Genomic DNA, 14,736 nt, shown 5'->3' with positions numbered 1-14,736 from the left:
TAAAATCGGGTTAGGTGAGCCATAGGTGCATGTTTTAATTATTTTCTGTGTTTTTTGTTGCGTTTCTAAAATAATTTCCAAGTCTCAAAAGTACTATCCAATATATGAAACATTCTTTTGACTTGAAACTAAATATTGTGCTTTTGTAAGAATTTTCGCACAGTATGCATGAATTTGATCCAAGACGTTTAAATTTTATTGTACAGCAAAAATTAATATACAGTATACATATCTTGGTGTATATTTTTTTTACAAAGTACAGCAACGTGTACTACAACAACACATTTAATTGTATTTATTCCGGTCAACAAAAAACACCCACGTGAGAACACACCAGTGAAAAATCACTTTACTTTATGTTATTATAACATACATCAGAGGTACAAATTTGCCATCATATCCACACATTAACACAATAATAAATCAAACACTGCAATGAACTCTCGTAGGTTTAATCAATAAAAATATAATGCATGGCAACTTTGTGATGTATGGCACCATTAGTGATCACCTACATTGTGCTCTGTAAAGACAGAAACGGGCTCTTGTCCTTCCCCAAGATCGAGCCACGGTAGAAACGGAACTGCAACTCGCAACGAATACAGCCAAAGCCATTAAGCTTTCACGGATACATTGACACGAGTTACAACGTTGACATCAGCTACTGCAATTACTCATCCTGTTTGCTGCATTAAGTGATCAAATATTACATCAAACATGCAAGAGAACAACGTTCATGACATGTGCAGTGATGGTAACATACTAGCCTCTCTCAGCTGATGCATATGTAACCAGCTCAAGTCACTGCATGGCTGCAGGCTGACAGTGCAAGCAAACTCTGTAATAATTTATCGCACGCTTGCCACATCTAACACATGTCATCATCAGCGCGATCATTATCTTTATCATAAACTCTGTCTTAACAGCAATCAATGTACAAGATTGGGCATGCATTTTCTTTTCTATTCCAATTTTCAGTTCAAAATCAGTTTCAAAACATGTGAAATTGCCCTTATCTTTTTGTTGTTATTTTACCCACAAGGTGGATATAAACATTATATGCTGGCTGTTCAGTATGTGTCACCCCAGGGAGTAGATTAGAACTCATCTTATCCGTGGCGATGTGGAGGGCCGCAGGTGGGGGGCTATCGCAAGTCCCATTATCCGCAATGTTATCTGCAAATTTACTCCAATTATCCGTGAAAACGCACGTATAATTAGATGAATTTGCTGGAGAGACTGCTCTTACGTAAAATAAAATGCTGATAATCCAGTACAGCATACTGTGTAAGCAATGAATCTGAAGCGTTGCAACCATTATTATCGTGAAAAAGAAGTTGACTTGGGCTGGAACAACATGGCCACTGTAAAGACAATTGATGAACAAACTGAGTTATGGAAGAGGACTCTAACAAAACACCAAAAAATCGATAGAAAACCAGAAGATGCAGTGATTAAATGAAGGCACCCAGGAGGGCATGTAACTGGAGGTGATGGTGTCAGCAATGCAAAGTTCGTAGAAGAGTGGATTGATAACGGTGGCAGCATCTTAAGAGCACCCACACCTATATGATGAAGCGCACACATTGATGCAAAATATTTTCCGTAAATGTCATTTTAAAACCAAAAGAACACCCACAGGTGTAAAGAAATGTCCAGAAATGCGATGGTTGAATTCGGCTGTACACGAAGCAATAAACAATGTTGAATTATAATTGATGGTTCAAATAAATTAAGTATGTACGCTTTCGTGACTGCAGGAATTCATATTCTTGGGTAAAGTCACGTAGATAGGTTCAAAGAAAATAAATGTTTTAATTATTTTCTTTGAACCTATCTACGTGACTTTACCGAAAGACCCAAGAATATAAGTATATACTGTCATGTAATAACTTGATTTAATTTGGTTGACGTTTGCTCTTTCAAGGTATCAACATTATTTATTATATAGTACGTAGCAATTTAATTTCCACGTACACCACAGTATTTTAGAGAATAACATGTGTACCTCAACACACCATGGTGACATTAATTTCCACATACTGTATACGTTATTTACAACCAATTTACGAGTTTACAATAAATACGAGAGTACTATTATTTCATTAAAAAAATAACTCTATTTCAATGAAATTATTCACTGGGCTTACGTGGCAGCCAAAAGCACACACACCAAAGTTCACACTCCTTTCCATACCCAGACTTCTAAATGTAAAGATACTGCAGTTTATGGAATAACAAAAAAACAAATACCCATTACTAATTACAGACAGCTCGTCTAAAAGAAACGATGGCATTGTCGGGATGGGATTGGACTGGGGAAAAGCTTTTTTTTTTTATGACAGTACAGTACAACAATTATATGTTCACTCATGCAGCTTTAATGACTAATGTATAAGTACATGTACAGACTGTTTGTCAATCCACTCCTGGACGAAGGTCTCCCCATGCCGTGCAGGCAAGGAGGGATATTTGACCATACTTCACCACACTGGTCAGTTGTGTGTTGGTGAGAGTGGGGGGTGTACAGAACAACATAGATTTCGCTGCACTGCCGAATTACAAGAGTACAGTACAGGATGGCTTAAATACTGGAAAATAAATGTTTTATGTACTTAATAAGAATTCAACAAGAAGTGTGCATTTTTATATCGGTTCTAAATAAATGATGAAATGTCATTTAAATAATTGGGCATGTACAGTGTATTTTTGATAAACAGTGTCACTCGAAAAGCATTGCACAGTAAGCATGCTTTAAATAAACATTACTTTGATGGCTTAAATATTTGCTTAAACTGAGCTTAAAGTTCAGTACGGTGGTTGAAAAGATTCATACTTTATCTCGTTTAAGAATCTGTAAATACTCTTGAGTCTTTCAAATAATTTGGTTTAAAAATAACATATTTTGTTATGAACACATTAATTTCCAAAAACCTGGCATTTACATATGAAGCAAGTAGCAATTGATTGACAAAACATTCACACAATGTGGAATACCTTATCATGAACATAGCACATGTCTCCCATACAGTCAGGTGAAATTACCTACACATGTTTTTATTTACATATATTCTACATTAAAGATAATGGCACTGCAAAGGTCAAATATTTTCAAACCATGCTATAAATATTCCATAATTCACAGTCTCAAAATCACAACCTTGTTATACTCCTGGTTCATTTGAGGGTGATGAAATGTGAACACACCTTTGAACATGGTTTTCTTATTTTATGGAATTGCGTGATTCTAAGCCAAACTTGTGGGAATATATTAAGTTAATTTCATAATTAAATACCACTTAAACATTTTCAACAACAGATTGAATTAATATATTCTGTGCTTTTTCCTTAATATCTTTATAATGGCAGTACATTTGATCATAAAGTGAATTCCAGACCACCGGGTGCATTAAAACCTAAGCTCGAAGAATAACCAAACACATGACTAGCTTTTTTGACATTGAGGGGATTTGTAATCAGTCTGTGATTTATGTATCAACTTTTAATGCAAATATGAAGTTTGACATTTAATTGTTTCATGTAAATTGAAACTTCAATCAAAGCTTCAGAGCCATTTAAAATATTTACAATATGAAAAAATATCAAACAATACAATTGCGAAATCACGTTAAAAACATGTAGGTTGTATAAGTAAATTTAAAAAGTCAAAGTAATTTCTTGTTCGAATGAGCCTGTTAACAGGCATGAACCAAAGTCCCCATTCCTATGACAGGGTTGAGATTATCCATACATAATACTGTTGACTTCTCCACAAAGTGGTACAGTACTTATTTAATGATCTCGGATAGCTGATGGGCTGAGCCATACCCCAACAAGGATTTGGATCTGCAACCGTCTGACTGCGAGCCACTCAATTTAACCATGACCAACCTGGTCGTTAATTTTGTGCGTAAATATCTTCAATTGACAATGACTCTGGAGTAATTTGTCTCAAGAACATATACAATTACATTGCCGGAAGTCTAATGTACATCTCTTGTCTCTTGATTCCGAAATGTAGCAACGAATGTGGTTGATGATGGACATCCTGCCTTACAAATGCAGGGTGCAACAATGGGTGCATGGAAATGCTGTCATGTGTCAGGCCATGTATAGTGGGGCACAGAGACCCTATTGGATGGATGTTGAATATGGCTTGGCTGAGCGTGTTAGAAGCTGGGATGAAGTGCAAAGCAGGAGTTGCCACAATGGCTTGGTGCGGTGATAACATTGCTGTCGGTGCAATAGAAATGCGTGCCACGTTTTGCTGAGGAATTGCGTGCAGTTGTCCCCAAGGCTGCATATGAACGAAGGGCTGAATTTGGTGTATATGCCCATTGGAGATCGGAAACTGTGCTGTATAAATCAATGCCTGATGTTGCAAGAGGGTTTGATTCACGTTGGAAAAGGACGCTGCTATTGTTTGGGGCACTGGCGCCTGGTAGTAAACAGGATTGTGACAAGGTGCTTTGAGAAATTGCGGCTGGGTATTTGAAGTGATGTTCAGTCTGGGAAACAACTGTTGCTGAAAGTGTAGATGAGCCTCATGTCGCAAATGTCCACATTTTTCTGTTTCTTCAACTGTAAAGGAAATTGTGTCGGCAGAATATAAATGGCCATTCACGCTATGCTCTGCTTCCAGTGCGACCCTGTTATTTGTTTGGGCTATGGAGCATGGGAATGAGTTGTTTGCCATTGCCAAATTATGTGAGATTGCATTTTGAATGGTTTCCATTTGAGCAGGCTCATTTTCTAAACAAGGGTTGCAACTTCCAGCCCTGTTAGTTCCATCAGCAATGTAGGTATTCTTAGCTGGACTTAATTCAAGAGTATTTGTTACCCGGCATATACCGGGCTTGTTTGAAACGGTTGCTTTAGCGTCGGTCACGCTCCCTCTCTGGGACACAATGACGTCTGGATTTACTTCTTTTGTTGTAAGTATACTCACATTCTGTGGAGTTCCAGTGGTCATTTCTTGTTCAGCAACGTGTTTGATCAAATACGATTTTCTGGACATATCGAAATCCAAATTGTCTGCACCATGTGAAAGAGTCTGTCCACAATTTTGTCTAGATACATCCATTAATGTAAATTGTGATTTGAGCATTGAGATTGTACATTTCTCATTTTCATTTGTATTATTGTGAGAATCCACATTTTTTGTCTGAATTGTCTCACAGCTTTCTTTTTCGATGAAGTCCTGGCTCTCACAATTTATCTGTGGCACGTGGACAGGCACGTTGGCGTTTTCCACGTACGGACCATCCACCTGAATGCTCTTCTTTTCGGACATTTTGTAAACTCCAAAATGGGAATGAGATTTGCTGTCATGAAGATAATGTTGTTTAAACAAGCTTTTCTTATTTACGCCGGTGTTCTTTAGATGATCATGACACAAACTGTTTTTTCTCACTTTAGAGGCAAGCTGTGTTTGCGTAGGACACTGACAGGCGTGGCTGATACTGCTGGGCTCCTGGCAGCCCGAGTTACAAACATAGCTCAAACTCTCAACTGTGGCCGCGCCTTTTTGCTCGGTCCTATTGGCAGTGACGCAGCAATGCCGATTACGTTTGCTCCTCCAGAAATGGCTGCCGTAACATTCATTGGCGTCATGGTTTCCGTTTGATGTGTGGTGTTTCCTTCCGCATAAATTATTGCTGCATCGTACAGATGAGTTCGAGTAACTCACAGATTTGTAACTGCTCCTCCAGTTTCCTTGCAGCATTGAGCGAGGGCTGTCATTATGCAGAGAGTAGCTGGAGAATACAGAATGATGCATCATGCCATTGGGCCTCTGACAAATAACATCATCAAATCCTAATGCTGATCTACATGCAGAATCGTTGCATTTACTTTCCACCTCCCTAATGCTGTTATTACAGTTAATCTCAGCATTGTCGGTAGACTCCTTTGAATGAAAACGACAGACTATAGCCGTTTGATTTTGACTCTCAACTTTCTTCTGTGTGTTTTCCTCCAACTGTGATTCTGTTTTACTTACCTTTGATTTCACATAATGCTCCATTGATTTTGTATTCCTATTTCTGTGCTTGTATGCCCACCATTCTTTAGCAAAACCCGAATCCTTGTCTCTGCTCTCCCCCGGGAGTGTGCATTTTCTATCAAATTTTCTTTTAAAATTGTTTTTCAGCTTTGAACGATTCTTTTCTTTCCAAAAACAATCTGAAAGTTCATTTTGTATCAAATTACCTCCCTCGTGCCACAAAGGGTGATCTTTGGCGCTGCTCGTTGTACCGTTTGTCTCAGAGTCCTGTATAACGTACGGCTCCGGATCTAGGCTGTGGCCATGTGTCGTTTCAAGGCAGAGTCCTGTCAGTTCGCACTTCTTGCTGTCCTGTCGAGTGTGCGCTTCAATACTGATGTCTGCCATGACAGATGGATGACATTGCTGACAATCGAAGGCTTGGCTTAACCTCATTTGCTCAGGAGGAGACTTCAAGGAAAGTGGATTACAGCTGAAAGAGAGAGATGGCTCTGTCTTGGTGAACTGTACAAGTTCTGTTGGCCACTGCAATGTGGCGGATTCGTCCGCATTAGTCACAGGAAAAAACATCTCTGGTATTTTTTTCGACGCTTCCTCCAGAAGGCAGTTCTTGTTGGGGAAAAGTTGATCAGCGTCTAAATCCCGTGGGGCGCCAGCTTTATGGCTTTCTGTCGGAGCTTGTTTTCGATGCACATTTTTGTTTCTGGCAGGATCATTATTATAATCAACTGTTTGTTTGATGGAATTTGAACCACTGCTTAAAATGTTATCTTTAGTTTTGTCTGTCAAATGTTCCTTTATTTTGATAATTTGCTCTGACGACGCCTTGGTAATATTCTTAACAGACAATGTATTCTGTATGTTTGATGCCGTTGAAGAGCTCAAGACTTGACGCTTCTCTGTACACAGGTGTGCGGTTTCTTTTTGGCATTTTTCCACGGAATTTTTCTTTCTTTCTGACTTTGCAAACGTGTGATCCTCAGTTATATTTAATCTGCTTCCAGTTTTAATATCCGCTTTCACCAGCCCAGGCACTGATGTGAGTCTGCCATTGTTTGCAAGCATCCTCACACCCCTATTTCCGACGACTTCCTCTGTATCTTCGCTAAACACGGCTGCCGACGATTCCAATTTCGCGTTAACTTTTCGAGCAAACGAGAACGAGAGGCCGACCCTGGGCGCAGAGACCGCGGGGCAGCGCGTGACAGATCTCAGCAGCGGAGAATCTGGCACCCGCAAGCCCTGAACTGCGCCCTTTGATCCGCTCGCAGAATCATTCGTGGCTGAATCTCCCTTTCCTCCGAGGGCACGGGGTTCCGCCGTCTCGTCAGTGCAGCCGGTCCCTTGCGTGCCCCCAGCTGCTCGCGACTCGCCCTGCAGGACCGTCTCCTTGCCTGGTTGTCTGCACTGGGCGGCAGAGTCGCTCCCAGGGATACTGCAGGTTGATAACAACAACGGCAGCAGCAGCAGCAGCAATGAAATGTCACCGCACGTACACGACGCGCCTGGGTCAATCGTCCGTCTTAGCACGACTTGAGTACGCGAGCGCTGATTGTGTCTTGTTTTTGCGCTGTATTTAAGGCAGACAAGCCATCTTGGTGGAGGTGGGGGGGCATTCATATTGTTGTTTACAAATGTACAGAAGTAAACAAATTATGGTCGAATCGCATAACTCGCCGTTTAGAGACTATATGAACACGTTTTTAAATTGGACCGTTATATGTGAAGTCTTCTAACTGTTAATACAATCAAACAACAAAGACCTATATACTGAAGACAAAAAAAACACGTTATCCAATTAGCAATTTAATACAATGTGAATTTATAGAGAATCTATTCATAGCGATATCTGTCGTAAAGATAATTTCATCTGCAAATTGAATCATTCTCCTGTGATGAAAACAGACAATGCAAATGTTAGAAGGCCCCTGTGGTTATGCAGGCAATATCTAATTTGAATACATCTGCGCGCCAGTGTGTGTGCATGCGCATTATGAACACAGCAGTTCAGTCTGATAAAGCGTCAACTCTTTTCCTCCTCCGTGGCAGCAAAATAGTTTTATTTGGCATTAAAGTTACTCTTTTTTTTTAAACCAACGTGTGTATGAACTCAGAAGGAAAACTATTTAATACAAGCTTCTTTACCCGTGCTAGTGTAGTGTGTTATTACAGAGGCGCACACACTATTGTTTGAGGCAACGCGTTTTAAAAAAACAACCTCACTAATCACTGAGTTAAGTGTGGCTATACGATACTCTTTGGTTCTTTCGGTAAAGTCACGTAGGTATAAAATAAAATACATTAAATCACGACGTTTCGGGCGCAACACAAGCGTCCGTCATCAGGTGGGACAACCACAGCAATAAAACAATTGGTGAAGTGGGCAAAAGGGCTGCTGTAACAAGAGGCTATATAGGTGGAGCCAGAGAGGGGGAGGAGCCAGGGAGGAGAGATAGAGAGGGGGGTGTGGGGTAGGGGAGCGCTGCCAAGTGAGGCGCTGCTGGAAGGGATTAAAGGGCGAGCACGGCAAAATATCGGGGGGGGGGGGGGGGGGAGAAGTGGGCGGGGCTGGGAGTGGGAGGCTGAAGACTGGAGATGCGGATATGAAGGCAACACCATGAAGCAGTTAAGGTTTTACCTGGTTAATGACATCCTTCCAATGATTGCTCAGTTTGTACCCATCATCTCGGTTGAAGTTGTGTCTGTGTTTATATAACTGGATGGCTTCATGAACAAACCTTTGATAGTAGCCCGAAGGTTTGCAGAGTACCTTGGTCTCGACAAAAAACAATATCATGAGAGCCCACAGCGTTATAGCAATGGTCAGCCACGGCGGAGGTATTAGTTCTGCCGTGTTTCAGATCTGACTGGTGCTCGCGAACACAGTCCGAGATATGTTTTTTTGTTTCCCCAATGTAACACCCACCACAGGTGCAACTTAGTTTGTAGACTCCAGGATATTGCATGTCAGGAATGACATCCTTCACAGATGGGATTAGATCACGGATTTTGTGTACTGTACTGAATCGGACCTGGATCTTGAGTTTGTTTAAGATTTGGGAATTTTTTTTGGTAACGCCTGCTATGTATGGTAACGTGATGGTTTTGATCGGCGTCTCAGGGGGTTGTTTCTCTTTAGCAACTATTAAAGATAAAATGCATTTGAAAGTTTCAAAGGGTAACTTATGCAAACACTGATAAAAACAAATTCAGAGATAGAATGATTAGTAAGTTTGGCATTGGAGTGAAGAATAATAGAAGTGAGCATCTGCTCATGTTTGCAGCCAGCAAGCTGATTGGGATACAAAAATATATATTGTATTTATCACCAGACCCAAAATTAGTAGTTTCCCTCTGAAGTAGAAACAAACAATCTTTACAATTATGACATAAATACATTTCTGCGTTTATAAATTAGATTTTACACCAAATGAACACTGATCCACTTTCACATTAAGAATAAAATAAAGTGTAAGTTCAATTTCAATATGGTTACAAAAATGTGTTACAACCTTGACTAACAAAATGTATTACAAAACTTTAATTCAACCACTTTTACGGAGTGCATTGAGTTTTATCTCAGAAAATGCTTATTGTTGCCTAACAGAGGAGTAATATTCTTTGGTTCTTTCGGTAAAGTCACATAGAAAAATAAGAATAAAGTCACGTAGAAGGGAAGTAATAAAATAATAAAAATAAAACATAATATTTTATTATGTTTTAATATAATATTTTATTATGTTTTATTTTTATTATTTTATTACTTGCTTCTACGTGACCTTACATAATAAAATATTATGTTTTATTTTTATTATTTTATTACTTCCCTTCTACGTGACTTTACCGAAAGAACCAAGAAGATGAATCCCTGCAGTCACGAAAGCTTTAAATCGAAAAATAAAAACCATGACGTTTAGATCGCGACACAAGCGGTCGTCATCAGGAAAATGGGGGTAAGCCACTAAAAGGCAAACTGTTTATAAAGGTTTAAAATGGGCGTAGCCCAAGTGTCAGCAGCATGGGCAGGGCAGCTAATGTTAATGTAAGTGAAGGGAGTGGTCGACAACGATGGTGCTGGTGGTGGGTTTCCACCAATTAACGGCTGCCAGGTAAAGGTTTAACATGGGCGTAGCTCAGGTGTCGCAGCAACGGCGAGGCAGCTAATGTTAATGTAAGTGGAGTAATGTTTCAACCTGCATAATGTGTGTAAGAGGAGTAATGTAGCAACCTGCAGAATGTGTGGTAGCATGGGTGATTGATTCTGCTTACATGATAGTTTCCATTTTACCGGGTCACTTAAATGGAAATAAAATGGGCAAATCATTCCCAGATTGTGAAGTCAAAGACCAATTGGTGACATCCATAATATATTCTAAATTCACAGGATCCCAGTTGAAACAAGGTATTATTATTAGGCCAAAGATAATCATAGCCAGGCAGAGGGCATAATAACCTATATAAGACATAACTGTTGAATTTCGGTGGCATTTGTTCATTAGATTAATAACTGTCCATTCAATAACCCAATTGTGTAAAATATTAAATCAGTGACGGGCTGTTCACAATTAAGTTTTTTCTCACCCTCCAGAGTCTAGAAAAAAATGCTCATTTGCATATTATGTCACTAATGCTATCATGCGATCATATGGTTATGCATTATTTGCATGCGAATATTGTATGCAGTTTTTTTTTAACACAACAGGTGAAACAAGAATGCTTTTTTCTTTGTGTAAATACAATTAATTATATTAACTCTTGATCACGTGCAAAAAACATAGGCCTAATTCACACGCAAGATAAAAAATAACTTTACCCTAATTTTAGGCACAAAACCATCTAATTTCTGCTTCTCCTTGCCTGTATTGCTGACAATCGGCAGAAAAGGTTTCCGGGAAAACAGGTGAATCAGGGCACGTGTGTCCGGCGTTGCATCCTGCATATGGCAAGGCGTTTGAGCGGCCACGTAGATGCTGCTTGGAACCATGAGAGAAGACACACGAAGCTGCGGGCTATCGCGCGGGTGATCTGCAGCTGAGGTGGCTAGTTGCAAGGATGTGCTCACCAGCGCAGCTGTTTGATTTCCGCCAGGCAATGCACACGCCGAAGGGCTCGTCCCCGTCGTCTCTCCTCCCTTCGAGAGCGAGAGAGGACATTCCGCGCAAACTCCCGCTGCTTCAGCTCCTTCAGCCTCTGTGGTGGGGACATAGGCACGACAAGCAGAGCTTTGCCTCTAGAGTTTCAGAAGTGCACTTCCAGGGAACAAGGGATTATGTTATCTATCATGGTAAGACAAACACATTCCAAGTAATTCTACAATAAATGTTTACCAAAGTGTAAACTGCATACAAGCGCACCTTATATAAACAAGATTCAAATTAAAGAACACATCCTTATGCTATATAACAATTGTATGTAACGTATTGTTTGTCCATTTAATCAAATGTTATTGATGAACGTGTTGGATTTATTTTAAAAAGTAGTTAATTGCACCGGGTAGTATAATTATAGGGGGAGGCCGAGGACAACTTCTGATATAAGCACACCATTTCAGATATTTGCCCAGCATGCCTTGCTGCCAAGGAGGGAGACTACTGGACATCTGTGAAAACGAGTTTTAAAGCTCATCGGATTCTTCCAGTATGAATAAACGGCTTTTCCTTTACTTTAATAAGTGAGTCGCTATTTGGAGTGGAGCATTGTGCACAGTCAGTCGCCAGCGAGGCTGTAACGGACCTGCTTGTGTGCGTGGTCGTAAGAGTTAATGTGGTTGTCGAACTCGCGGTGCTTGTAGTATTGCTTGTCACACAGCTTGCAGTAAAAGTTGGCCTTTAGATCCTCAAGGGCCCTTGTGACCCCTTGCTCCTCACCCCGCTCCTGCAAAACGGAGACGGCACTGGATTACAGGAGCAAGCATTTATGTTGAAGTGACCCCGGCGGCTCAGAGGTCGGAGTGCCGTGTTGACATCTGACCCGCCCCTACTGGACATCCGTGAAAAAAGAGCGTTAGAACTCATCGGGTTTCTCCAGGATGAATAAAGATTATGATTATGAGATCCTAGGTATGAATGCAGGCAACCAACAGCCTGTAATTAAACAGGGTACCTAAGTGTATTGAGATGATGGTCTCAGGCGGTCACCAATGACTGAACTCAAAAACACATTCCTGCGGAGGGAGCTGGTAGGAACGTTGGGTTGCTCGGTCAATGGCCAGAATCAACGACGGCGTGGTGTATTCCGCAAATATGCCTGACTGTGAGGGCGGGCACAAGCCGGCGTGAGTAGGTTATGACCAGCCCCTCCCCACCCAGCCCCACCCCTCCCACCCCCCACCCAGCCCCACCCTCCCCACCCAGCCCTTCCCCACCCTCCCCTCTCCACCCAGCCCCACCCCTCCCATTTTTTGATGCTCGACGGACGGACACAATAATCCCCTGTGGGCTGGTGGAACCAGGTGGTTCCTACCAGTAAAACCATCACATTCAATTTGGTGCTGCACTTTGGTTAAATTCCAGCACTCAGAATTCAAATATTAGTTTGACTGTCATGGACATTGCCCTCAGAGTGTTTCCCTGTACTACGTGGACAATAAGTAACTTTGAAGTGACCTCAGAGGTAGCCATGTAATAGCCATTTCTGTGATCTGCTCCCTAACATGCAGGGTTGCATTGCCCTACGAGAGGTCTGAATGGATACGCGACGATAATCGGGATAGGACTGGAACAAAAAATACAACATTTTTTTTTTTAAGAAAAAATAATGAAGGAGAAGAATGAATGCGTCCGAAGAATATAACACATCGCCTTAGATCATTTACGCACGTGCAAAAGCAACATACGGAATTCCTAACTTCCAATAGGATGAAGTATTTGTTTTACTAATTCAAATAATGATGTATAACCCCTTTGTTAATTCACCTTGGGGGGGGGGATAAAGGACTCCCCACGTTATATCAGTCACGATGGTCAGTGTGGGTTGGTAAAGGGGGGTGCATCACAGGCTCGGTTCAGATATCATTGACCACTGATTTTAGCTATGGCCAGGAATCATACTTAGATGTCTGTCATGCGACTTCCAACAAATGCAGTGCTGTATAATAATAGAACCAAAATATTTTTTACAGCTCTTTGTTAAACTCGAAATATACGAAAACACGCCCACTGTCAATAGTGGGGGTTTATTGACCATACTTCACCACACTTGTCAGTGCGGGTAGGTGAATGGTGGGGAGCACAGGATCAATTCAGTTATTGCTCGTCACTGATGTTAGTCATGCCTGGGGATCGATTTCAGGCTACTGGGTTCATAGTACGACTTCACCACCCTGCATACCCTCTTCCCGCAGCAGTATAGTATCAAACTCATTGAATCCTCCATAAAAAAAAACACACTTGCTAACTTTTACTGGAAATGTCCATCAAACAGTGCAGTGCTGAGACACATCTCAAATAAAAGACAATATCGAAGCAATAGAGAATGTGGTAAAACCTTGCTGCTTGGGATACGTTTTAAAACCTGATATTTTTAGTTGTTGTTCGAATATTGGCAGGAAGCACGAGCAGTCCATCCACAAGACGCTCCCTAGAGAGCCGCGTGCAGGTCGACACGGTGAGCAAGTGGCAACCAGCAGCCCTGCACGGTTGCCAACACATCAATCGTGCATACTCTTTTTTTTCTTCCAGAAATGTACATGAATAAAACATTACATTCTTGTAGAATATAATGCAGATTCATGTTTAATAAAAGGAAGGAAAAAAATACTGAATTAAACATGTATAATAGATAACGGCACGAAAACTTACTTGTGTGGCATTGAGTTTTGTTTAATGATCGGGAGTTTGTTGTGTTGGAAACGCACAGCGGGCATTTCGACGGCAGCGTGCCGTCTGCGCTGCAGCACAACTGTCAACGCATGTACTTTGTACAGTGTTTACTTTGCGTGATAAGCGTTGCACACGTATCACAGTCATGGGTATACTGTTGTTTACCAGTTTGTGACTTCTTCTTGGTTCTTTCGGTAAAGTCACGTAGAAGGGAAATAATAAAATAATAAAAACTAAAGATAATAAAATACAATTCTCACGACGTTTCGGCCACAACGCAAGCAGCCGTCCTCAGGTGAAGAACATGTCTGTCGGAAAGACAACGTCGTGAGAATTGTATTTTATTATGTTTTATTTTTATTATTGTATTATTTCCCTTCTATGTGACTTTACCGATAGAACCAAGAAGATGAATCCCTGCAGTCACGAAAGCTTTAAATCGAAATTTAGTTTGTGACTTTATAGAAAAAAAAACTCTGCACAGATATATATTCAGATTTGTCTTGGCAAGCTCGGGGACAATTTCATGAGAGTAAAGCATTTTATTTTCAAGTTGTATGCTTCCATTTGTAAATATACCCTGGATAATGGTTAAACATCGTATGCATAGAAAGAGGAGCCCAAGATGTATGATACTGCATTAAAGCAGCGAGCCATTCATTATGAAGTTTTCCATCACATCAACTTTTTGATACAATGGAGAGCCACGCTGCTAAACTCCACCGTGAATTTCTGTTGACTTCCAATGGCAGTGGGGGAAAGGAATGGTATGCAACACATAGCTTAGTGTGGAATTTATTGTGCTTCACAGTGCCTCTGAGTGTTTCCAGATAGGCTCAGTGAGATGCTTCCCGAAGGGACATTACCATAGCGTTTAATGGGCTTGTCAACAGAAACACTAGTTTAACACAT

General features: G+C 40.9%; 1 protein-coding gene across 1 annotated transcript; it reads right to left on the bottom strand.

Moving 5' to 3' along the window:
• Nucleotides 1–1,866: 1,866 nt before the first annotated feature.
• LOC144733687 (uncharacterized) lies at nt 1,867–13,868 on the bottom strand. Its single transcript, XM_078615717.1, has 4 exons — nt 13,860–13,868; nt 11,738–11,878; nt 11,067–11,194; nt 1,867–7,439 (listed from the first exon to the last, which is right to left on the bottom strand). Exons 1-4 carry the CDS (start codon nt 13,866–13,868, stop codon nt 3,968–3,970), a joined length of 3,750 nt encoding a protein of 1,249 aa, XP_078471843.1. The 3' UTR covers nt 1,867–3,967.
• Nucleotides 13,869–14,736: the final 868 nt, after the last annotated feature.

The sequence above is a fragment of the Lampetra planeri genome, chromosome 2 (genome assembly GCF_965212315.1).
Source record: "Lampetra planeri chromosome 2, kcLamPlan1.2.h2, whole genome shotgun sequence".
NCBI lineage: Eukaryota > Metazoa > Chordata > Hyperoartia > Petromyzontiformes > Petromyzontidae > Lampetra > Lampetra planeri.
The sequence above is the reverse complement of the archived record's forward strand: the minus strand, read 5'-3'. Positions and strand labels throughout refer to the sequence as shown.